The sequence below is a fragment of the Poromitra crassiceps genome (assembly GCF_964638095.1).
Source record: "Poromitra crassiceps genome assembly, chromosome: 15".
Classification (NCBI taxonomy): Eukaryota; Metazoa; Chordata; class Actinopteri; order Beryciformes; family Melamphaidae; genus Poromitra; species Poromitra crassiceps.
The window spans coordinates 29,784,007-29,809,533 of NC_139634.1; the positions used below are offsets into that span (position 1 = coordinate 29,784,007).

Below are 25,527 nucleotides of genomic sequence, written 5' to 3' on the forward strand. Positions count from 1 at the left end.
CATGCCTCGCCTTCGCGTGCTCAAATGGCATGCGCTTCGACTTATTATAGTAGTGAGATATTTATATAATACTGCAATCACAATTGTTTTTTGATGAAGGTCACCGTTTTTTGCACTTTTCTAGCTGTGGGAGCAACTTCCCCAGGTGTGGTGACAACTTCCCCAGTTGTGGGAGCACAACTGTGTTATAATATCTCTCCTGCAACTACCTTCTCCTCCTCTTGTTTCAGCTTCCTCTTCTCCTCCACAGCCGAGCGTCTCTGCTCCTCCTTCTTGCGCTGTTCCTCCACCTTCTTCTGACGTTCTTCCATCTGTCGCTCCACCTGCAGCTTGGCCTTACGCTCCCGCTCCACAATCTGAGAATCTCGCAAAGCTGCCGGCACACATGTGCATGTGTGGACAGCAGGTGTGCATAAAGAAGAAAAGAAAGACATATTAAGTCTGTTGTCTTGTTATGTGTGTGAGCACACATGTGCATGTGTGGACAGCAGGTGTGCATAAAGAAGAAAAGAAAGACATATTAAGTCTGTTGTCTTGTTATGTGTGTGAGCACACATGTGCATGTGTGGACAGCAGGTGTGCATAAAGAAGAAAAGAAAGACATATTAAGTCTGTTGTCTTGTTATGTGTGTGAGCACACATGTGCATGTGTGGACAGCAGGTGTGCATAAAGAAGAAAAGAAAGACATATTAAGTCTGTTGTCTTGTTATGTGTGTGAGCACACATGTGCATGTGTGGACAGCAGGTGTGCATAAAGAAGAAAAGAAAGACATATTAAGTCTGTTGTCTTGTTATGTGTGTGAGCACACATGTGCATGTGTGGACAGCAAGTGTGCATAAAGAAGAAAAGAAAGACATATTAAGTCTGTTGTCTTGTTATGTGTGTGAGCACACATGTGCATGTGTGGACAGCAAGTGTGCATCAAGAAGAAAAGAAAGACATATTAAGTCTGTTGTCTTGTTATGTGTGTGAGCACACATGTGCATGTGTGGACAGCAAGTGTGCATCAAGAAGAAAAGAAAGACATATTAAGTCTGTTGTCTTGTTATGTGTGTGAGCACACATGTGCATGTGTGGACAGCAAGTGTGCATCAAGAAGAAAAGAAAGACATATTAAGTCTGTTGTCTTGTTATGTGTGTGAGCACACATGTGCATGTGTGGACAGCAAGTGTGCATCAAGAAGAAAAGAAAGACATATTAAGTCTGTTGTCTTGTTATGTGTGTGAGCACACATGTGCATGTGTGGACAGCAAGTGTGCATCAAGAAGAAAAGAAAGACATATTAAGTCTGTTGTCTTGTTATGTGTGTGAGCACACATGTGCATGTGTGGACAGCAAGTGTGCATCAAGAAGAAAAGAAAGACATATTAACACATTGAATGCCAGCCATGTTTTCATTCCTGTAGGTAAGTTGTGCCAGGGGTGTTTTTGACGATTCTGGCTCATTTTAGAACAGCCGAGGATTCTTTTCTGTTAAGAATTCATGAACATCAATCATCTAAAAATAACTAATAGAATGTGTGCTTTCTCTGTCTAAAAGAGTTAGTTTGCAGAGTTAGTAGTTATGTAGATATTAGCCGTTGAGTACAGCATGGTTTCAGCGTCTGGAAATTTATTCAGAGATAAATGGCTTTTTGTGAAACAGTCACTTTAACCATTCATTTTTGGCATCAGTAAGACCGTCAGACATTCTAAACAATAGTTTTGAACAGTAATTTCCTCCATAACAACAGGAAACACCCCTCTCATTCAAACTCCTCCCTCCGTGTGTCTTCTCCTCCTTCCTCCTGGCTCTAACAGCGGGCGTGTCAGAAGCGCGTTGCTGCTGCCTGCCTGCCTGTCTGCCTGTCGGGCAAGACGAGTCTGAAATGGATTACTGTAAAATCGCGTCGCCATTTCCTTGAATGGCTTGCTTCCGCGGTGTGTGTGTGTGTGTGTGTGTGTGTGTGTGTGTGTGTGTGTGTGTGTGTGTGTGTGTGTGTGTGTGTGTGTGTGTGTGTGTTCGCGCGTTGCTGCGCGGCTCTGGGGGGAAGGGATCTCTGTCCGTTCTGTGTGTGTGTGTCCGGGCTTCTGACTGTAAAATCGCCAAGCCATTTCCGCGGGAGGCGGCTGCTTTTGTGGCTTTTGGGTCCCGTGGCTGTGACTTCTCTCGGTCTCTGTCGCCACTTAGTGGTCGGTAAAATAGATTACACACATGCTCTTGCTCCAAATAGTTATCTCGAAGATGTAAAAGGGGTTGATTGATGTCCCACTGTCAAAAAAAAAAAATCTTTATGTAAGACGAGTTAGTCCGTCCTTGGCACTTAAGCGCTGGATTATGTAAGACGAGTTAGGTCGTCTATGGCACTTAATGAGTTAAGTCTGTTGTCTTGTTATGTGTGTGAGCACACATGTGCATGTGTGGACAGCAAGTGTGCATCAAGAAGAAAAGAAAGACATATTAAGTCTGTTGTCTTGTTATGTGTGTGAGCACACATGTGCATGTGTGGACAGCAAGTGTGCATAAAGAAGAAAAGAAAGACATATTAAGTCTGTTGTCTTGTTATGTGTGTGAGCAGCCCACAAGTCCTCATCGCCTCAGTAAAACCAAGAGCCTAGAAAGGAAAGAGCACCACACAGCAAGAATTAGGCATGACAGGAATGCAAGTTGCATCCTCTGTCAGCAGGCTTGCAATACTCAAGGGAGCATCTTAGAGATGATCCTAAACTTAGTCCTGCCTCAAAAAAATACATGTCCTCTTATACGGAAATTCCATGGGGTTGCTATGTAAAATAATGAGAAAGAAAATACTGTCCTATCCACCTTATTTCTAGCTGCCATGATGCCTGGGTGCTTCTTCCGCTTCCGGTGTAATAGACTGTTTTACAGTCTATGGTTTTAACTTGACAAAAAAAACGTCTATGAGGATTTTACAGCAGAGCCATTCTGCTCTACAGCCGTGTCGTTCGGGTGCTGGGATAACGTAATGCATTGTGGGTAGTGGGCTACTGTGGCTAATGCTAGCGGCTAGCGTAATAGTTACTTTACATGGCAGTAAAACGCCACTGAATGACCAAATTGATTTAACTTTTAACCATTTCGAGTAACACTGTTTCCCATACAGACCCCCAGCGTTGGTTAGTTGTTTATAACGTGACTATATTTATAACTTTTTTTGTCCGGTTTATAATTCGGGTCTGCAGCCGAGTATAACAAAGGAAATGGCAAGCTGGAACAATAAGTCACGTTAAACTGGACCTTGTACCCACAATTATTTTTTACAGTGGGGCATTCAAAAATAAGGTGGATAGACAGTGTTGAAGTAAACAGATGAGTATTTTTGTAACGACTAACTTAAGACACTAGGTTTGCATAAATAAATAAATTTAATTTAAATAAAATAAATTAATACATAAATTCAAGTACAAATGAAAGTATTGTGCTACATGTTATTAAGAGCACTCAGTGGCAGTGGGCAACAGAGGCTTGGGGGTTATGGCTCACTTTCAGAATAAACACAACAATAAACTGCAGAACTTGGAAAAATTCACATTACTTTGAAGTGATTGAAAAATAAACGGTTAAAAGCATTACTGTTAACTGTATGTTTGGCTTTCACTATTGCATCTAAGATTTCCATTGAAAGCGTTTGTGAGTGCTGTCTGCCATTTCTTTTGAGACCAGACTGGATCAGTTAAGGTTGTCCCTACGACTACCGTAGTTTACTGTGGAACCAGGTCAATGAACGCTACCTTGAGGTTTCCTTTAGAGTTTAGATCGTGACAGCAGTTAGTAGTATGTGATGATTTCTATACAATAATAAGAGTGATGACTGATAACATCAGCAGAAGACATATTTTAAAGGCGTGATTTATTAAGTGAGTAACCTGAAACTACTCTAACAAGTTAAACTTAAAAGACTAAGTAATGTAACAAGACTACTAGGTAGTCTCAATGCCAGAGAGCCATGAGAGTTCTTACACTGATACACCACACTGACCACAGTACTGCATGCTACAGATCTCTCTCTGGGTCTGATACACCACAGTACTGCATGCTACAGATCTCTCTCTGGGTCTGATACACCACAGTACTGCATGCTACAGATCTCTCTCTGGGTCTGGGACACTTCTAGCTCCAAACTGGTGTCGGAATCCTGGCCAGTGATTGGTTCTTCATTTGACTGTACCAAACTACTAAATTCCTAGTAGTACAGGATTTTGGCATACGGCAGATGTGAGGCTAGTTATTGTTTTGTAACAATTATCTATAGGGCCTGGGTCTTGTCATCTCTTTGTTATGCTAGCATAGCATAGGGCGATATATACTAGCTTTCATTTAAATTCCCGCTAAAGGGGCGTTCACACCGACCTATTAAAGTTGGTCACTGGCGTCGAGTTTACATACAAAGTCAATGCAAACGAGCGATTGAGCGTATATTCGCCTGGGAGAATAATCGCTGGGCGTCCGAGCGGCAGAGACAGAGCGACAGGGAGAAAATACGCTCGTCGCCCGAGATGAAATATCCCAACTCGAGCGAAAATACGCTGGCATCAGTCGCTCGCTGTTCAATGCTGATTGGCTGCCGTGTGAGAGCGAGTCAAGGATCACACTGGCTTGGAACAAACCGCTGGTTTATTGTGTGGCAACAAACCACATTGACAGGCTGACAGCTGACATGAAGTGAAGTCTGTACTACCAGTATGCAGCTCGCATTAGGAGCACGCTGATAGGCTTAGCTTGTAAACAATGACGGTGGCTCGTAGTGGACAAACAGCATGACATTGCGTAACGTTATATCCCCCACATGTCCGTCATTTCGTGTGTCTGTTGATGAGCGATTTAAACAGAGCGACAGAGCGATTCCAAAGGGTTGACTTGAGCGACAGAGCGAAAAATAAATATCTCGGTGTGAACGCTCCTTAGGAGAAAATGCCTTGTCACCTCAGTCTTGTGATTTCCTGTTTTGCCAAGAAATAGCAGTTGAGTTCTCCAGTCCAGATGCATTTTAACATGGAAAGTCTCACATTACACCTATAGGTGGATCAGACTTTGCTTTGGCTAAAATGATTCCCGTACAGAAATCTCTCTCTTACCTTGTTGTCTGTCTGCCTCGTCTCGCCTCTCTTTCGCCACTCGCAGTCGGTCGTCTATTCTAAGTGCGGCGCCGTCAATGACTGCCAACACACACACACACACACACACACACACACACACACACACACAGGTTAGTTGCTGTTGTAGCACACAGGCATGTAGTAGTAATGCATAAACAGCGGACAGTGGTGGATTACAATGGCGCAGTGTCAAAAAGGCTTTGCATCTGACAGGCAGATGAGTGCATGTGACTGCCATTAATGAGCTTTGCACACTGTTACAGTAACAAGATGATGACTCAGCGTTAGCTACAGTAAAGCCATGATGAGAACCTGGTGGGAAGAAGTGCATGCGTGGAGCATGAAATAAGTGCGATTATGAAAGACGAGAGAGTAGTGGTGGGGGCAGTTCCTGTGAGAACCACCATGTTTGTGTGTGTTAAAGTGTGGTGTCCATTACCTGGCCTAGACCCCTGAGGTTTAGCTGATGTGTTGGTTGTAGGGCCTGGGCTCAGTGGGCCGTTCCCTGATGGGCTGTTCCCTGATAGACTGCGCCGCTCCTCTGCTTGTGCCTGTGCGGCTGCAGCTGTGGGCACAGAGACAGACACCTTTAGCCACCATCATGCCATTTCTAACAAAGCAGGAATATCAATCATATCAGTGCTTTTTGGAACCACCGGCCGAGTCAAAGTCTAGAATCAGCCCGTTTCCCCCTCTGTGCTTTGTTTGTTCTCTATATAGGAATGCCAGTTCTAGAGAGATCCAACGGATTTGAAGCTACAGAACAATCCAGCTATTCAGGCAGCCGGCATCACCCCCCGCTCATGGCCGACCCTGTGGCCAGCCAGACACTGCTCTGTGTGACGCCTTGGGTGAGATGATGGGCTGCTGGGAGACACAGGCCATCTCTGGAATCTAACCCGTGTCGGCTCCCTAGTGTCCTGCTAGGGGTGGAGGAGGGGTGGAGGGATTGATTTTTCAAATCGATATTTTGTGGGCAATATATCGTATCGAATGCCAAGTATCGTAAAATTTTATAATACAAAGTATCAAATGCATGCAACATTTATGACAGGCTTTTATAATGGTGTTGGTCAGTCTGTCTGCTTGACAATCCCATTTTGCTGCAATAAGAATGATAGAAGTGAGATGAACAGACTGGAAACTTTATCTCATTAGATGAAACAGATGTTGACAAAGTATTTAATAATAGAAATCACAATATATCCCAATACTATTGTATCGTGACTTAAGTATCGTGATAATATCGTATCGTGGGGCATCTGGTGACTCCCACGCCTATGTCCCCACACACACACACACACACACACACACACACACACACACACACACACACACACACACACACACACACTCTATCTCGGTGGTAGAGGGAGGGTTATCACTTCTGGCTTCAGTGGTACAGTAACAAAGTGGTCTAACTTCTCCGGCCATGAAGACTCAGCACAGGAAAGTGTGACTGAGGGGAGATGGGGTGAGGGTGAGACAGGGGGAGGGAGGAAGGAAGGAACTGGAGAGGACGTGATGGTGCTAGTCCTGCTAGCAGCCTTATCCCTGCTCTCTCTCCCCCTCTGTGCCTGCTGCTGCTGCTGTGTGTTCACTCAGCAGTACAGGACTGCTGACACAGAGGCAGAGAGATGGTCAGTCATGTGATATGCACATTATTGATGAACACTTGAGCTTTCAGTGGTCTGAAAGCCTGGCTCTCTTCTCCCTCTCCCGGCCTGCACAATTCCTGTAATCGCATCTAAAAAAATTAGATGCCACAATTAGAATTCAATAAACAAAAGAAATAGCCTGGAGTCTGGAGATTTACATAAAATGATCACATTGGTTGAAAATAGCCAACTCGTTAGCTTGTTGATAAGCCCGATTGTTGATCCAAGATGGAAAATGTGCAAATCATTTGCACATTAATCATTTCCCCAAATCAGTACGGCTAATAATGAATTGGGATTAATAATGATGATCAAAGTTTTTTTTTAGATAATCTCAAAAACAATTGAGATGATCATAACATTTATACTTGTGCAGCAGCCCTGTCTCTTTAATGAATCCAATAAAAGAACGAACCGTAGTTCATCCATCAAATGGCCATAATGTGGGAAATAAAGACGGATGAAAGATCATGAACATAGGGTGTAGTCGTCCTTTTAAAGTCTGAACCAGATGTCGTTAGGCGGTACATGATTGTATTATTAGTTCAGTTAATTTCACATTGCCTAATAGCAAGTGGGCCTACGGACAGATAACTACAGTCAGAGGGTGGAACAGGGAGCAGCTCAGTGCAGGAAACATGGAGGCAACAGGAAGGGAAGGTCAACTTGTTCATCTGCATATCGACAATTGTAATGATACAAAGCTGGTTTGAAAAGTAGCAAAGTTTTCCTTTAATAACGTCTGTTTCAAATGACACACATGTGAAAGCCACCTTAAAGTTAAATCAATAAATACAAACATTATGGGATTGGTCGATCAACAGTCCCCACTGGCCTGTTCTGTTCCGTTATGTCAGTCAGTAGACAATCCCAACAAAGTGCAGAGAAATCACAATGGTGCTGCTGCCTCTCCCTCATTGAGCAGAGACACAAGACAAGAAAGGCTTCTACTCCCTTCATCTCTGAGCAGCCATGACAATGCTCTCTCCTTACATGAGGTGACCCTGACAAATTGGGCAGTACGGTACGCTCCGTTCACTCAGCTCAGCTGACTGTCAAACACTCTTTGTTTGTTCGGAGATGCTGGCTGTGGAGCAGAATATTGCATAGAGAAGAGAGTCCACAGTAAACCAAAACCAGGATTTATGAGTGAAAATGAGAAGCAATACGGAACAAAGCAAGGTTCCTGCATAGGGATTTTTTTACCGTTCTTTGACCGATAACTATACGGTCTCAAAGAAGTTTCCAAAAAGTGATAGATCTTGCACTAGTTATCATGAAATGATGAGGAGGCCGCCCATATCTAAATGCTCACAGATACTTATCAGATCAGAGACCGATCTGTCATGGGATAGCGAGAAAACAGGGCTGACTGGATAAGTATTCCCAGAGTGCTGATATCCGTGTCTCTGTATTCTCTCAGTGCTCTCAGGTCAGAGCAGACCAGAGTACTGATATCCGTGTCTCTGTATTCTCTCGGTGCTCTCAGGTCAGAGCAGACCAGAGTACCGTACTGATATCTGTTTCTCTGTATTCTATCAGTGCTCTCAGGTCAGAGCAGACCAGAGTACTGATATCTGTGTCTCTGTATTCTCTCAGTGCTCCCAGGTCAGAGCAGACCAGAGTATTGATATCTGTGTCTCTGTATTCTCTCAGGTCAGAGCAGACCAGAGTACTGATATCTGTGTCTCTGTATTCTCTCAGTACTCTCAGGTCAGAGCAGACCAGAGTACTGATATCTGTGTCTCTGTATTCTCTCAGGTCAGAGCAGACCAGAGTACTGATATCTGTGTCTCTGTATTCTCTCAGGTCAGAGCAGACCAGAGTACTGATATCTGTATTCTCTCAGTACTCTCAGGTCAGAGCAGACCAGAGTACTGATATCTGTGTCTCTGTATTCTCTCAGTACTCTCAGGTCAGAGCAGACCAGAGTACTGATATCTGTGTCTCTGTATTATCTCAGGTCAGAGCAGACCAGAGTACTGATATCTGTGTCTCTGTATTCTCTCAGGTCAGAGCAGACCAGAGTACTGATATCTGTACTCTGTATTCTCTCAGGTCAGAGCAGACCAGAGTATTGATATCTGTTTCTCTGTATTCTCTCAGTACTCTCAGGTCAGAGCAGACCAGAGTACTACTGATATCTGTTTCTCTGTATTCTCTCAGGTCAGAGCAGACCAGAGTACTGATATCTGTTTCTCTGTATTCTCTGTGCTCTCAGGTCAGAGCAGACCAGAGTATTGATAACTGTTTCTCTGTATTCTCTCAGTGCTCTCAGGTCAGAGCAGACCAGAGTACTGATATCTGTTTCTCTGTATTCTCTCAGTACTCTCAGGTCAGAGCAGATTATAGCTGCACAAAGTCTGCAGATAATTCCAGGTGAAGGTGCAGCAGGTCACTTCACTTTTGCTCTCGGGCTCCGTCAGCCAACCCCACTGGAGTGTAGGTCACAAGGCCTCAGCCACCCCTCTAACGCACACAGAGTATGTTTTTTTATCACGTTTTCTCAGACCCCCCCCCCCCCCCCCCCGTTTTCTCCACAATTGTACTTGGCCAATTCCCTGTTAGGGTGTCCCGGTAATTGCTCCTCCCCCTCTGCTGATATGAGGAGAGTTAGATGAGCACACGTGCAGTCGCCAGCCGCTTCTTTTCACCTGACAGCGAGGAATTCACCAGCAGGACGTAGCGCGTGGGAGGAGGATCCCTACAATGATCCCTACTTAGTCCGGCTTCCCACCCGCAGACACAGCCAATTGTGCCTGTATGAACGCCCAATCCAGCCAGAGGTAAAACGGGGGCTCGAACCTTGACCCTTATGTTGGTAGGCAAGAAATGTACTGCTGCACTACCCGGATACCAGCATACTGTGTATGTTTAGTGGACAGTACAAGTTATCTTAGCAAAATCTCAATAGTGTTAGCATATACAGTAGATTTAGGGCACTAAAATGAGAATAGAGCAGCAATGATTAATCAATTAGTTGTCAACTATTAAATTAAATCTTTTAAAAAAATTAAAAATCTCTAATTCCAGCTTCATAAATGTGGTTTCTTTACACCTCTATGACAGTAATCTGAATATCTTTGGGTTGTGGACAAAACAAGACATTTGAGGACGTCATCTTGGGCTTTGGGAAAAACTCTGAAATTTTTCATTTTCTGACATTTATAAACCAAACAACTAGCCTATCAATTAATCGAGAAAATAATCAACAGATTAATTGACAATGAAAATAAGTGTTAGTTGCAGGCAGCCCTAGATGGAAAAACGTGTGGGCATCGCAATCACTATAGACTCTGTAGGGAATATAACATTGCAAGTTTAACACGAGCTGAGATATGTTTGTTGAATGGAGAAAGGCTGGTTAAACTGGATATATTCGTAATGTTACTGTGATGTCACGCGAGCAAAGGAGGCAGGAAGGGACCCGGAACTGGTAGCCCGCCATTCAAAACAATGAGCGCGGATGTGAATTTTGTAAATAAACAAGACACGTACGTGGTCTGAGGCTGAGCTTCGGTTTTTAGCCAGAATATTAGAAAAGACCCCACTGATTCATAACAGGTCTAAAGTCATGTTATAGCAGTCGGGTGCACTTAGTGACAAGCAAGACGACAGTAAAACGGACAGGTTTTTATATTGAGTTTGCCGTCAGTGGGCATAACCCATAAGAGAGTGAGCCCCGTACCCCCAGCGTTGCATAGCTACAACCCCGGAAGTACGTCTAGAGTAACATTACCAATTGCAGCTAATATATGGCTGAAACCTGTAGCTGAGATGATGAACTCCTAAACAGACTTGTCGGCTTTTTTGTATTTTCTTTTGTATTGACTTTACTCTCACAGACAGCCCCACTGTTTTCCCTGCTTCCTTGTCACCATGAACTTGACAGTTTGGCTACTTAAGTTCGTTTGAGGTCCAAAGTCTCAGGTCCTTGATTAAGGTCGTAGGAGTGAAACATAATATTTTGTTCATCTCAATTATTTACTTTGCGTAAGCTAATACCATGTTGAGGAGTCTCTTCACTTTGTATCAATGCTATTTCTCTAAATTGACCTTTCTGCATATCAGGCTATTTGGTTAGACAGAGGCGATAACTTTTCCAAACTAGACTAGGGGCGGCTGTAGCTCAGGAGGTAGAGCGGGTCGTCCACTAATCGCTTTGCATAAAAGAGGTCGGTGGTTCGATTCCTGCCTCCTCCAGTCTGCGTGTCGAAGTGTCCTTGGGCAAGATACTGAACCCCAAATTGCTCCCGATGGTATGCCAGCATGGTAACGTGCGTGGTAACCTGCCGCCATCGGTGTGTGAATGGGTGAATGTACCTACTGACTGTAAAGCGCTTTGGATAAAAGCGCTATATAAATGCAGGCCATTTAGACTACCGTAGATTCTAAAATCAGGGCTACCATTCACACAGGTCAAAATCCTTCCACCCTGCAAGCCTACTGTGCAGTAGTGCCAGCAAGGCAACAGCAACACAAACAAAATTACTAAAAATCATCACAATGAGAAATACATTTGACATTGTATATTAAGAATATCTGCTAACATACCCCCAAATCACATGTTAAATAATCAAATTGGTGTTTATCACATTGCTTGAACTGTGTGTAACCAAGTGTGTGAACTATACAATTGGCAAACATTCCCTATTGGTGGGCTGGAGGCTCACCTGGTAGTCAGAGCGTATCTGACCTGTGGCCCTTTGCTGCATGTCCTCCCCTCTCTCTCCTCAGCTTCCTGTAGGGGTGTCACAATATATCGTCCCACGAAATTTCGCGATAGTAAAACGTCACGATATGTATCGTTGAGATGAAATCTCATATCGTGATTTTTTTTTTTTTTTTTCAAAAGTAGACAAAGAAACGTCTTTGTTTGTTGAAGTTCAATGTGTGGAAAGTAGTTCAGTTGAACAAGTCTCTGAAGAGACACATGAGGAGTTATACAGGAGAGAAACCATTCAATTGAGTTTCTGGCAAAACTGTTTACTTGACAGGAAAAACTGAAGATGCATAAAAAATAGACTAAGAAAAGTCTTGTTGTTTGAGTTTGAAGAAAAACTGAAGATGCATAATGAGAATTTATACTGCTGAGAAACCTTTTAGTTCAAAGTAAATCTAAGTGACGGTGTAACTCATTCTATTTCAAGATAAGCCTTATCTCCAATCTCATGTTTTTTCTAGTTGTTATTGTAATAACAATTTCCCACAACAGCATGTTTTGTATTTGTGCATTTCAAATAAAATACTACTTTTCCAGTCATATATTGTCATTATTCAAGTTTAAAAAAATATTGTTAAAATCGTATCGTATCGTATCGTATCGTTATCGTGAACCCAGTATCGTGATACGTATCGTATCGTGAACTGAGTGTATCGTGACACCCCTAGCTTCCTGTCATCACACTGTCCTGTCCAATAAAGGACAAAATGCCCCCCCCCCCCCCAAACAAAAAATATTGCCTACTTTGTTTCAGATCTCATTTGGCGAGGTATTAATAATCACCTAGGCCTGTAATACAGAATTGTGGATCATGTTCTCCTTTCATCATGATATGATTCCAAATGAAATAAGGGACATTGTCCAGCCCTGCTGCTGTGATTGTAACTAGCCACATATTCAGCTGAGTCATTCAGCTATGACGATCTTCTCATTTGAGAATCCATTTCTTTGTTGATAACAGTCTTTGCTTGATAATACGCTTGGTTGAAATCTCCAGCTACTGCTCTCTGCATCTCATAGCAACAGTTGCCCTGTGACAGAGAGGTTGGTATCTTGTTCATTCTGTTCCCTAGAAAGATAAGGACATGTTTTAACATTGGGCATAATTCATGCCGTCCTGCATTATGTGCCTTTTCCTCTCACTATAGCCTACAGTTTATAGCCTACATTCTATAGCCTACATTCATTCACCCAGTCGGCTTAATGATCTGTAGCTAACCAGGTACAAAATCAGACCAAAGTAAGAAAGCAGCACTTGTCACTAAAGAAAGAAGGGGAAAAAAATTTGTGGCACTACTACACACTCTCTCACTCTCTCACTCTCACTCTCACACTCACACACACACACACACACACACACACACACACACACACACACACACCTCTCATGTGGTGATTCATTGCGGTCCTTCCGTGAGCCATCCTGTCTTCCTAACACACCTCAGCCAGGTGCGTTCATGGCCAATGAGGAGAGAGCGCACCTGGCCCTCTGACGTCTCTCATCTCTCTCCATCACTTATGGAGGTTTGCATGCATAAGCATAATGCATATTGGTTAAAGAAACGCACAGCTAAACGCTATTGACAGAGAGAGTTTCCATCAGAGATAAGCACCAAACCACTGCTACTAATGACTGGACCTGGGCCATTGATTGGACATGGTTATTATGAGACCAGTCTCTGACCAGGGGGCTTCTGATGGCAGGCTAGCCTGGGAAGCTATCAACAGGAAACAGGCCAGTCTCCATTAGATCACAACAGTTCTGATCAAATGCTAACACTGCACAGCTTGCAACAGTAGCAGCCTAAAAGCAGCATTTGTGTGTGAAACTCAGTTGCCAAGGTGCGCCACACAAGACTGTAAATATATTACCGTAAATTCCGGACTATAAGCCGCGGCTTTTTTCCCGTTTTTTGGGCTTTTTTGCCCCCTGCGGCTTATATAACGGTGCGTCTTATCTATGGATTTTTTCCAAAAAAAAAAAAAAATCTCTCTTTTTTAGCACTCTTTCTAACTATAAATCCACTTCTGTTTTAATTTCCTCTCTTGCCCTCTTTTAACAACATAACATAACATAACATAACACAACACAGGTAAGCAGAAAGAAAAAGACGAAGCAATCACGCCATGAATGAGGAAATGACTCACCTGCTGGAGGCTGGAGATACACCGCTTGGGCTAAACTTTTACTCCGTGAAACACTATCGATTAAGTCCGACATCGCTCAGAGGTTTTGAGCAGCTTGAAAACAAGTTTGAAAACGTGCAGAAGTCCATCCACTCACTCACTAAAGAAAATAATGCAACCGTGAAGAGTTTCACTCGTGTCCAGCCATCTGGCCGAGTTAGAGCCGAAGTCCCGAACACAGTGAGAAAACCTCCCGAAGCTGCTGCTGCAGCGGGGTGCATATTGTCCGGCCAGCCGACCGAGAGGCATGCGAGCCGGGCACTATTAAACAGTTGGGGTGTGTGAGGTGGCTGGCTGTGGAGGTGGCGGTTTCTCCTCCTCCTCCTTTCTCCCGCACACCGGGCGCCTCGGCCACGTCCAGACCCCGGCCTGCCACCGAGGGCCATCTTCATCTGCCTACTCCGCTGGCCCGACCGTCAACTCATCCTCCAGGCTGCGGGGAAGAAGCCCCTCACCTGGGAGGGTACGCGCTTTTTCGTCCCGCAGGACCTCTCCGCGTTGGTGCAACAGAAACGCGCAACATACAACAGCATCATCGAGTCAATGGATATCGCTTTGGCGTACTGTACCCAGCGAGACTCGTCATAACCAGACCGGACTATCTTTAGCACTCTTTCTAACTATAAATCCACTTCTGTTTTAATTTCCTCTCTTGCCCTCTTTTCACCACACCGCGGACACTGTGTGCCCAGCGGCGGAACAAGAGCTCAAAGTGAAACTGCCGAATATCTTTTGAGTTGGACTGGTCAATAGTACTGTGAGTAACTAAAATAAAAAAATAAAAAACGGAATTCTCTCTTCTTTAGCACTCTTTCTAACTATAAATCCACTTCTGTTTTAATTTCCTCTCTTGCCCTCTTTTCACCACACCGCGGACACTGTGTGCACTGTAAAAAAAAACAAAAAATACCACAATGTGTGATTTTGTCTGGGGATTAGTGACCTGACTTTTGTTTTGTTGAAATGTTAATAAATGGGAGCTTCCCCAAACAGCCATCCATTCCCGACAATCCCCTCTGTGCACGAAGCCTTACATATGGTAATTAAACATCAAAACACCCGCGGCTTATAGACCGGTGCGGCTTATAGAAGAAAAAAATAGTCACCTTTGAAGGTGCGGCTTATAGACCGGTGCGTCTTATAGTCCGGAATTTACGGTAGACATATCCAACATGGAGGACGACGGAACAGTCATCCAAGATTTCAGACAATGCCACATACAAAGGTGACATAAATACCTCACAACCATCTGATGTGCCTGGTTCTCTCCCTCACAACATACAGTACTGTAGTAGAAGAACACACGCCCTCCACATGTGTGATGAAGAGTCCAGAGTGAGATCAGTGGGTCAGGCTGTTGCCTCCTCCTCTCTGTCCCGGCTTCCAGCTGCAGCCTGCAGTTGTCTGGAAGGAAGCGTGGGACAACTGCAAATGCCTTGAGGAGCAAGTGTCCACACTGCTTCATGTTTCAGGTCTTCAGACAATAGAGCTGATGTACACATATGCACATGCACACAGATATGCACACGCACGCACACACACGCGCACACACGCACGCACACGCACGCACACACATGCGCGCACGCACACACACACACGCACACTTCTACGGGATTATTTGGGCACATGTTCATGCAAAGGTAAACCCTGGCTATTTCCAGTGCTAGCAGGATAATGACACAACACTGACTCCAGTCCCACTCACTCCCCTGACTGCAACTCAGGAGGCACCTTTACCAAGCTGGCAAAGAACTTGAACACTTGTGCTCGTGTTTGTGTGTGCTCGTGTTTGTGTGTGCTCGTGTGTGTGTGCTCGTGTGTGTGTGTGTGTGTGTGTGTGTGTGTGTGTGTGTGTGTGTGTGTGTGTGTGTGTGTTGGATGCAAATACAGTACAGACGTCAATGTCGGGTGATCCTATTCTTATGGGATATAAATAAAGACTAAAATGATAATAATCAAAATATAAGACAAACATCAGCTATGACATGATGGACTAAACAATAACCAAAGAATGGAACATAATAACACAATACCACATCAATGGACTGACCTTGGATAGACTATACAAATGAAAAATATTTGCTATTCAAATTTTCTGTGTGCATGTCCCGATTGTCCGTGTCCGTGTGGGGAGGAGAGTTGATGCAGCATCTTTCATCTCCTTGACTACGACACAGGCACCTCGCCTCTGTTAAGGGTTAAAATAAAGCAAGGGTGGGGCATTTTTTCCTGGAGGAGCAGAATTTAAGTGGACAGCTCCAAGAACCTACACAGTGAAATCAAGGCTGGTCCATTTCCGCCTTTGGTTAAATGCAACCGGTCCAGAAATATTTCTCATGCTTTTAATTCTGCAGCAGCAAAGGCTGAGCCAGGATCAGGGGATAGCCTTGCAGTGTGACTTGCAGGCGTCTGATGTTCTTTCATAATAACAGGGTACATTCACTCCTCGCTCACATTCTTGTGGCGATGACCGTGCATAGGAGCACTTTAAGGTTGGACTGCGCTAGATTCCTGGCATTATTTTATTATTCTCAATCTTCTCCTCTGGCTGAAGGCTGAGGGAACGTCTGCATGGACTGGTTAGGAATGTCCAAAACAACCATTATATCACCCTCTCACAAAGCCAGGATCACAACATTTCACATCTCTTACAACCGGCTGGATATTTTCACAAAACCACAAAAACGGGTGGATGTCATTTTTCCAGCATCAAAATACTGAATGGGAAAGCAGAGGGAAACAGGATGAAGATGAGGCCTACTTATGGCCCAGTTTTAGCCAGAAATAAAACAGGCCTACACCCACATTGGGTATGCAGGAAAAACTCCTGCATACCCTAAAACACAAAAAAATCTGTCAGCCCAACTGCAGCCTCAAGCCAAAACAAGATGGGCATTCAGGCCTTCTGATGCAGACACAGTAACATCTGTGCCTTTAAGTCCGGAAGGGACCAGCTGAGGAATGGATGAGAGGCATTCAAAGACATTAGGCTGCTGCAGTTGGCAATACTATTTACAAAAATGCTCATAAATAATGTTTTGGATAACAACATTGTTTGTGAAATACCTGATGGCCCCACCAAAACTACCAGTGCATCACAGATAAGTCAAGAAATTCAACTATGCAGCCTTATCCTCCTATCAGAGCTGTTCTGTTCAGTACTGTCTGGACAGCTTTATCTAAAATCCAGGTCAGACATTGTTATATAGTTACCCTCCCTAGAGAGTAGAGGGGGCTATGCCATATGTCAACAAATACGCTTTACTGTGGGCTAATGGATATGATAAATAGAAAGAACACTGTGTATCCCATAGAGGACTTGTTGTAAGCTAGAGGAGTCGAGTTTCGAGTAGGAAACTGCTGATCTACTGTAAGCTGCTGATCTGTGATGTAGCTATTAGCTGCTAATGTAGGCATCAATTCAGCTGACTGAAAACTAGTTAAGAAGAGTATAACAAATATACCAACAGAACAGCAATAAGCTTCATGAAGCACGGATAAGGATACTAAGCTAACGCTAGATGATTTGTTTTGACAATCAATCCCAAAAAGACGAGTAAATTAAAATCCAAGCTAACGTTAACGTTACTGACTTGTCATGTAACTTTAGCACCAATCTGTCTCGAGAGATTACTTTAGCACTAGCAGGACAGCGGTAACGTTAACTGTTGAGCTAGCTTCATTTATCAAACCTTCTAATTTTCATCCGACTATCTTTATTTTGGTAACGTTAAGTTACTCATGAAACAATATCGCCACTTCTTTGCTAGTTGACGTTAGCAAAATATTGGAGAAAGCTAACTAGCAATGAACTAAACTAGTTAGCTCATCAGGCGCCAGACAAGTAACGTTAGTGGCTAGCATAATAGTAACGTTACAACTTTAAGCAACTTAGCCAGCTCCTACTCTCAGTTCCTAAATCATCTGTTAATATTGCACCCACATCAATGAACATTTCCAGCAATAGTAAAACGGCAGCTAGCGTTAAGTTTAGTGAATTCGTAGCTAGCGTTAGGTTAGCTTATAACGTTAGATGATAGAAACAAGTAGCAGAGTTCCAGCCGTCCATTGTCAACCCGGCCAGCGAGCTACTAAACGTTAGCCAGAAAAACTGACCGCGAAAAAACGAGTTCAGATAAATCAGTTACTGGCTGCAGATGCCAGCAAACATTACAAAGTAATTACAACACTGTTAGAAGTAATCAGTTCATAAATAAATATGACTGTCTGCCAACGTGTTTCTTCTTACCCATTTGGGCTCGCAAGCCTTTCAGAGACGTTGCACCCTCCGCCATTTCTATCAAGTTTCCCTTCTCTATTTTTTTCTAAACCAGAGGCGCGTACATCGCAGCCGGTAGAACACCACGGGGACGTGGACGTCAAAGATACTTAAAAAGCGATGAGCTCTCACTCTGCCCCCATTTCCCGCATACCATAAACGCTACACATTTTGAATGATTTTGAGAACAGTAGAACATCCCTGCTGCCACACAGGTTTTTGTTCGATTACTAGTTTGCAGTTGACAGCTGCAACGATTAAAAGCTGATTACAAAATTGTACGTGTGAACTCCTAATAATAATAGTCAGGTTTTGCAACAATTATGATTCTGACAACCAGCATCATTCTCTGTGCGTCCCACTTTTGCAGACCGGAAGGTGTTTTAATTTTATTTTTTATTTTTAAATAATTGAGTTATTTATCTTCTAAACAGACGATCTAAGGTAGACATCCAGAAAAAACAAGGGGAATTGCAACGATAAACCAGAGCGACTCCTAGCGGTGACATGGGTGGTATTGCAGGTATTGGATGCTAATAAATTGAATGCATTATGCATGCACCCTTATCAGTCAACTCATAGGCATAATACTTTCATGAAACAGTGAAGAAAAACAGTCAGTGAAACACAAATTTAAAATCACATTTAAACTGATCTGGCTGCATATCAAAGTGTAATTTCTCATTCCATAACAATGCTTTTATATGAAGCTTTTCATACATTTTCATACACTTTCCAGAGAAATGGGAATGGAAATGTTAAGCAAGAAAGTAAAGGTAAACTTCACTGTGGTCAACTGAGAATTTTTTCATTCATTGAGATGGTCTTGATCCCTTGATGCTTCTGACAATTTAGTGCAATGCCGAGACAGAAAAAACAGACAGAAAGAAAAAAAAATAGATCTTACCTTGTTGAAGGTGCTGAGGAATCTGATGAGCTAGCTGCTAGATAGATCAAGAAAAATTATTTGTCGGTGAACTCCTCCCAATAAGGAGACAACACATTTGCCTGTTCTTTCGCTTGCCATGAACACATCCTCTGTCCCAGCCTGTCTCACATGCTCTAGCCAGAGGGCCTCTCATCTATTTTACATGGTAAACAAACAGGAAGTAACACCGCATGTAGGGTTCAGTTGCAATGGCCTGAATAATACAGAACAATCTGTTATTTAACACTCAAAGCACAAAATAATGATCTTGTCATGTGACACTGATGAAAAAAATAATTGTTTTATTCAGGTCACAGAGTACAAAGCAAACAGTCTTCACAAACAAAATACAACGATGGGCGGTCCGGAAAAAAGTGTCAGTGGTTTTAGTCGGCGGTTTATTTCCATGCCCCATTAGTTGCACATACTGTAATAATAACATTCTAACACTGAATTCAATTAATTTCAATGTTTGGCAATCAACCCAAATGTTCCAACAATAAGTATTGGGGCCATGGGCGACCCAGGTAACAGTATCATCACTGAAACTAGGTCAGAAATGCTGCACACACGGTTGGAGTCATGGCAACGCATCCTCAGGTTTTAACGTGTCACTTGTCAACCACAGCTCGGTGTATCCTCGACACCACTTGGGGGCTGGGCAGGAGGGCCGCAGCCTGGGCCAGCTGGGGCAGCAGTATGTAGGTGGAGGTGCGCATGTACCGGAACAGGTCCTGGAAGCCCTGGAGGTGAGCGAGGACCTGAGGGGGGACGCCCAGAGACCGTCCCAGTCTCCTCCACATGCTGCTGTCATCAGCAGAGCCCAGCAGCAGAGACAAGTCCTGGACTGTGTCGTAGTCGAGCGTCTCGATCCCCTGACCTGGTCCAAGTCACAACGACAAGTAATCACCAACAAGTACTTCTGAAATGACAGCCATGAATTTAACTTGGCAACATACTGTATATCCTGTCCAAGTGACAGCTTCTGGTGGGTTGGTACTGCTGGAGGAATACGTACCTTGAGCCACCTCCCATATTTTCTGTAGTTTTTGCTCCATCTAATATTGACATAGAAAATAAGAAGAGGTATGTAACTACCATTGTACTGATGATTCTCTCTAGTTGCTTTAATGGAAAGACAAAGGCTTTGGAAAGGAATTCATACACGGGCATCAACCTCTATATTGTCTTTAAAAAATCAGGTGTGTCCAAGCTTTTGACTGGTAGTGTGTTTTTCAAATGGGTATCAAAGCCTTGACTTTGGTAGTCATACGCTCTACTCAAATGAGATCTATGGGGTCACTATACCTCCTCTGTGGAGTAGCAACTGCCTCCCCGTTCCCCCTGAGGGACATCGTCTGCACTGTGACCAGACGGCTTGATATTGGTGGTGACGTTAATGACAATAGAAGTAGGATGCATCTCATTCTCATGGCTCAGTGAGTTCAGGCCTCTATGGAGAGGTAATTATAGTAAATATAAATATAAAAACAATATTAGACAGAAATTGATATAGATATATTAATAAGCTCTCTAGTAATGATGATGTATGTCATGCTGCTTTTTTGCAAGGCACCTGAGGGAATCTGCAGCTGTAGCCATTGTGTGTGAAGGAGCCTCAGGTGGTTTGGCTGCTGCCTCTGTGTGGCTGGAGAGAGGCGAGCGCTGAAGGTGTGCTGCCTCCTGGTGGCTGGAGAGAGGCGAGCAGTGAAGGTGTGCTCCAGAGAAAAGGCCCTCACGCCCGGGACAGTACCCAGGCTCGTGCTCTGAACACACAAGTGAACACAGTCTCATTTAATTAGGCAAACAGAAGAGAGGCAAACATATAGTAGAAATGCCACAAGGTCACTTACTGAATCTCTCAGAAGTCAGCAGGAAAGCCCAAAGCAGCAAAACAATCAGGAAAGTTGAGGAAGCAGTTGCTGAGCCAATCAGAACCATTGAAACAGTTCCTGTCTTTGCCCCTTGATAAAAACAAAAACAAAACAAAAACATTAAAATGTAATACAGCAGTTCGACTGAAAATGTTGACTTTGAAAATCCATAGCGTTACTCACTCTTCTCTGTAAGTTCTTTGACATTTCCCCTGGGCACAGTGACCCCAATCTCTGTGAGCCAACAGAAGAAACTTCCAATCAATAAAAAGTACTTACAAAAACATGCTAACATTGTATTGTAGTTCTACAGCAATCTTCGCCTTACTCTGTGGATGTTACCTGCTTTAGCGGCTCGAGGTGCCAACGGCAAACATTCTTTGCGGACAGTACCCATGTTGTAACAAGGCACACAAGGCAGCTCTATTTCCCCAGTCATGCTCCTCAGTTCATAATACCTACACAGTATACACACACACACACACACACACACACACACACACACACACACACACACACACACACACACACACACACACACACACACACACACACACACACACACACAATGACAATTCAGACTAATTCAACAACAACAAAAGTGAACAGGGTGAAAGGCAAAAAAAGTATTCCTAATTATTGGTCTGGTCACTTTTTTTTTACCACCATTTATATTTTCACTGGCATTTTCTGAGATTTCAAGGGTCTTGTTACTGTAAATTGTGAACCTGATCCTGGTCCTACTCACCCTGAGAGGCAGCGGCCACAGAGGGCGTCACGGGTGGCTGAGCATGCTGCCCTCTCCTGGCGGTTCAGCAGATTGCATCGTGTGCAGCGGGTGCAGGGAGCCACACCTGTCCCAGAGCTGAACCTTCCTTTAGCACACACCATGCAGACGCCATCACCGCCATCCCCAAAACCACAGTCCTGACAGAAGATGTAATATATGGACAAATTCATAACCTTGACAGACAGACAGACAGACAGACAGACAGACATACAGACATACATACATACATACATACATACATACATACATACATACATACATACATACATACATACATACATACATACAGACATACATACATACATACAGACAAAGAGAAACAAGCTAGATAAATAAATAAATAATGCTAGAGAGATAGATAGATAGATAGACAGACAGACAGACAGACAGACAGACAGATAGATAGATAGATAGATAGATAGATAGATAGATAGACAGACAGACAGACAGACAGACAGACAGACAGACAGACAGACAGACAGACAGACAGACAGACAGACAGACAGACAGACAGATAGATAGATACATAGATAGATAGATAGGGGCGGCTTTAGCTCAGGAGGTAGAGCGGATCGGCCAATGACGCAAGGGTTGGCGGTTCGATCCCCGCTCCCTCCTAGCTGCTGTCGTTGTGTCCTTGGGCAAGACACTTAATCCTCCTTGCTCCGTAGGCACCCTGCATGGCAGCCTGCCACCATCGGTGTATGAATGGGTGAATGTAGACTATCTACTGATTGTAAAGCACTTTGGATAAAAGTGCTATATAAATGCAGGCCATTTACCATTTAGATAGATATAAATTATTCCAATTAGACAATGTACAAAAATGGCTATTCTGTTCATAAGTTCCACTCTCATCAGTCATCACTATTATCTCCCCAACAACAAATTATGCAATACTAAATTCAAGTGCAAAACCTTGTCAAGTGGGGGTTTGGGGTCTAAGAAGGCGAGTCCACTTGTGGGTCTTTTGACATGAAAATGTTGGAGAAGTCCTGATGTGTGTTACCTTTGAGAGCTGTTCCCCTGGCCCACACACAGGACACTCCACACAGGTGCCGTTAGGGTGGATAAACTCTGTTTGGTCACAGCTGGGCACAGACTGGACCAGCACACAGCAGACCTGCACACACACACACACACACACACACACACACACACACACACACACACACACACAACATGTTGATGTTGATGCAGGAGGAAGAGGGCAAACTGCTTCCGGCATGTTGTGAAGAAACAGCTCAAAATGAGAGTGGCTAGTGGAGACTTACCATGAGAAGAGCAGCGTGGAGACAAGCTGCAGTGAGAAAAGTGTCCATGGTCCTCTGTAATATGGACAGAGAAACATATGGGTCAGATGAGATATTAGGGTAGGCCTATATCACAGGGTGCCTCTGGGATGGGATGAGACATTTTGATGTTGTTGATATTCTGTTTTGGATGTATATCATGTGCTGCTGCATTTCCATTGTCTTTGTATTAAAGTGAACCAAGACAAATTCCTATCAACTATGGCAATACATATATAGAATCTTGATCTTGAATCTTGACAATACATTTTAACACGTGTTGTTAGTGTTAAAAAGAAGCACAAGTGCGTGTTGTCCCAAAGACATTGAAACTAGCACATTAAGTAAATGTGGGCTCTTTAAAGATTTAAAACTCTTTGACACTTTATACAATTCAAATTGTACTCACATAATAAGGCAAGTGATACAAAGACAGTTAATAGAAAAAATATCAACATTCTCTACTACTACTAGTTCCTGAAAGCTTAGGGTTTAGAAAAAAAGTAATAATACCTTACTTGGTGAGTTTCAAAATATCCATATAATTCAGTAAGCAGCTGTACTCACATCGATTATCACCTTGCAGTGTCCATCGCTGGCCATGTGGTTTTCCTGGATCTACAAGGAGCCTCCCACCCTGCAGCCGTAAAGGGGGTGGGAAGGATCCACGGCACGGGAATCCCCGTGTCCTACATCACCTGTGACGCAGGAGAGGTTCCCAAACCAGGCCATCACTGGATCAATGAGAACCATATGGCTTCCTGGTGCCCCTCGTACGCCACACCTCACGTCACACCTGGTCTTCTCATGTTCCCCCTGGGGAACCCGCCTGGGTTGTCTCCGGCTCTGCCTCGTCACACAGGAGGGAGGGAGCAGGAGCTGACTCAAAATGTATGAATGAGTCCCTTGTAAACCTCCTGTTTCCAAAAAAAGACACTCAGTGTGTGTGTGTGTGTGTGTGTGTGTGTGTGTGTGTGTGTGTGTGTGTGTGTGTGTGTGTGTGTGTGTGTGTGTGTGTGTGTCCTCTCTACTATGACTATTATTCTACTGTCCACTCAGTTATTGACTCCCCTGATGAAGAGTGTTGAGCAAGTTACTCAGGAAATGTAATTAGTTACTTTTATAAAATACGTTCCTTGGTATCCAAAGTAGTTAGTTACTACTTTCACGCGCTTCTGAAAAAGTGATGTACAACCTGTTTAGCCAGCTCGTTTTAGAACATCAGGGATGTAAAGTCATGGATAGTGAAAAAGGTGACAGATACCAGGGCAGACACAAAACCATTCACTTATAAGTGACCTATTTTGGGATGATCAAGGTGACTGTCACCTAAAGGTGACCAGTTTACATTCCTGCAGAACTACATCAACTCAACAATCAGCATATTACTTTCTATTGAGTCTACTGTCTATTTATTTGCTTACAGGACAAAAAGACTAATTGCGTTCTGGCAACACAGTCTTGCATATCCTGATCTATCTCCACACTTTGTTTTAGCGCTTTGCCAGCACTGGAGAAAGTAATGCAGTAACTTGAAGTTACTTGGATTAATAACTGTAATAGGCTAATTACGGGTTTGGAAATTATAATCCCTTACTGCAAGTAATAAGATTACAGTAATGCGTTACTTTACTTTACTTTCCTGCCCAACACTGCTGACGAAGGATGCAGAAAGTGAGTCATATCTGTTGTGAAGAATATCGAATTGGCATGGGCCCAAAGCTAGAGCACATAGTTGTATAATATACTATTTGACCACTAGGTGGTAGTACAAAGCCACAGAACTACATGTCCCTCCTCATTAAAACCACTTTGTCAGCCTGACAGTATATTATGGGCATAAAAAATGATCAGACAGAGTTATGTACATACACTGGTCATATAAAAGTACTTCAAGATAGGATGTATGCTGTATAGATCTGAGGCCCAGAGAGCAGACATGGCCTAATACAGGACATACAATTAGATTTGTTTGAGTAGTTATCAGTGAAGATCCTTCTGAACCACAAAAGTAATGAAAAAGATTACTTTGACTGTTTGCAGAAAATTATGACTGCAGCATGACGTATAGAATACACACACACACACACACACACACACACACACACACACACACACACACACACACACACACACACACACACACACACACACACACACACACACACACACACACACACACACACACACACAGACACACACACAAAAAAAACACATAAAGCTGTTGTCTCAGACAGATGAACACATGTTCAACCCAAATAAAAGCCTTTTGTGAGCCTTGTCATGCTCTTAATGAAACGCAGTGTCCTGTTGTAACCCATTCACCTGCTCTCTCCCATTTTATATGGCAAATTATGCCAGCCACCGCTTTTAGCTACCATGACAACCGCGAATCTCAATTAGACTCCTGTATCTGTATTGTCAGAAGCATCCATCTCTATCATGTAAATGGAAATCAAAACAAAAACTGAACCCCAACATAACCACTCTAAATAATACATAGCTTGTTATGTGATTCTTGTTTGTTTTAGCCTGAGCCTACTTTTTCTTTTCTTTTCTTTTGTGTGAGAGTACACTGAGAGTTAAGCGAACCCGGAGCCAATTTCCTTGTATGTGTTCATACTTGGCCAATAAAGCTTATTCTGATTCTGATTCTGATGTAGAGACAAAGGATTTCTAGAATGTCAGAGGTGGTG

At 43.4% G+C, this 25,527-nt stretch overlaps 3 protein-coding genes across 6 annotated transcripts in view; 1 reads left to right on the plus strand and 2 right to left on the minus strand.

Moving 5' to 3' along the window:
- map7d3 (MAP7 domain containing 3) overlaps positions 1–17,983 on the minus strand; it is a 38,826-nt gene extending 20,843 nt beyond the window's left edge. For all 4 annotated transcript variants that reach the window (XM_083651288.1, XM_083651287.1, XM_083651286.1 and 1 more), the window contains exons 1-4: positions 17,918–17,983; positions 5,540–5,665; positions 5,080–5,160; positions 210–373 (exon numbers count right to left, since the gene is read on the minus strand). In XM_083651288.1, coding sequence (XP_083507414.1) covers positions 210–373; positions 5,080–5,160; positions 5,540–5,665; positions 17,918–17,963 — 417 coding nt within the window. In that variant the 5' untranslated portion in view covers positions 17,964–17,983. The remainder of the gene's footprint in view (positions 1–209; positions 374–5,079; positions 5,161–5,539; positions 5,666–17,917) is intronic.
- A 1,503-nt stretch (positions 17,984–19,486) lies between these two features.
- LOC310790168 (uncharacterized protein) lies at positions 19,487–23,563 on the minus strand (the record flags this gene model as incomplete). The annotated part of the gene is made up of 10 exons (XM_083651844.1): positions 19,487–19,750; positions 20,184–20,328; positions 20,452–20,641; positions 20,729–20,839; positions 20,933–20,983; positions 21,092–21,207; positions 21,498–21,676; positions 22,549–22,662; positions 22,814–22,867; positions 23,468–23,563. 10 exons carry the CDS (start codon positions 23,561–23,563, stop codon positions 19,487–19,489), a joined length of 1,320 nt encoding a protein of 439 aa, XP_083507970.1.
- A 21-nt stretch (positions 23,564–23,584) lies between these two features.
- Positions 23,585–25,527, plus strand: part of adgrg4a (adhesion G protein-coupled receptor G4a) — a gene marked incomplete at both ends in the record, with an annotated part of 22,308 nt that continues 20,365 nt past the window's right edge. The window contains one exon of the mRNA XM_083651845.1: positions 23,585–23,684. Coding sequence (XP_083507971.1) covers positions 23,585–23,684 — 100 coding nt within the window. The remainder of the gene's footprint in view (positions 23,685–25,527) is intronic.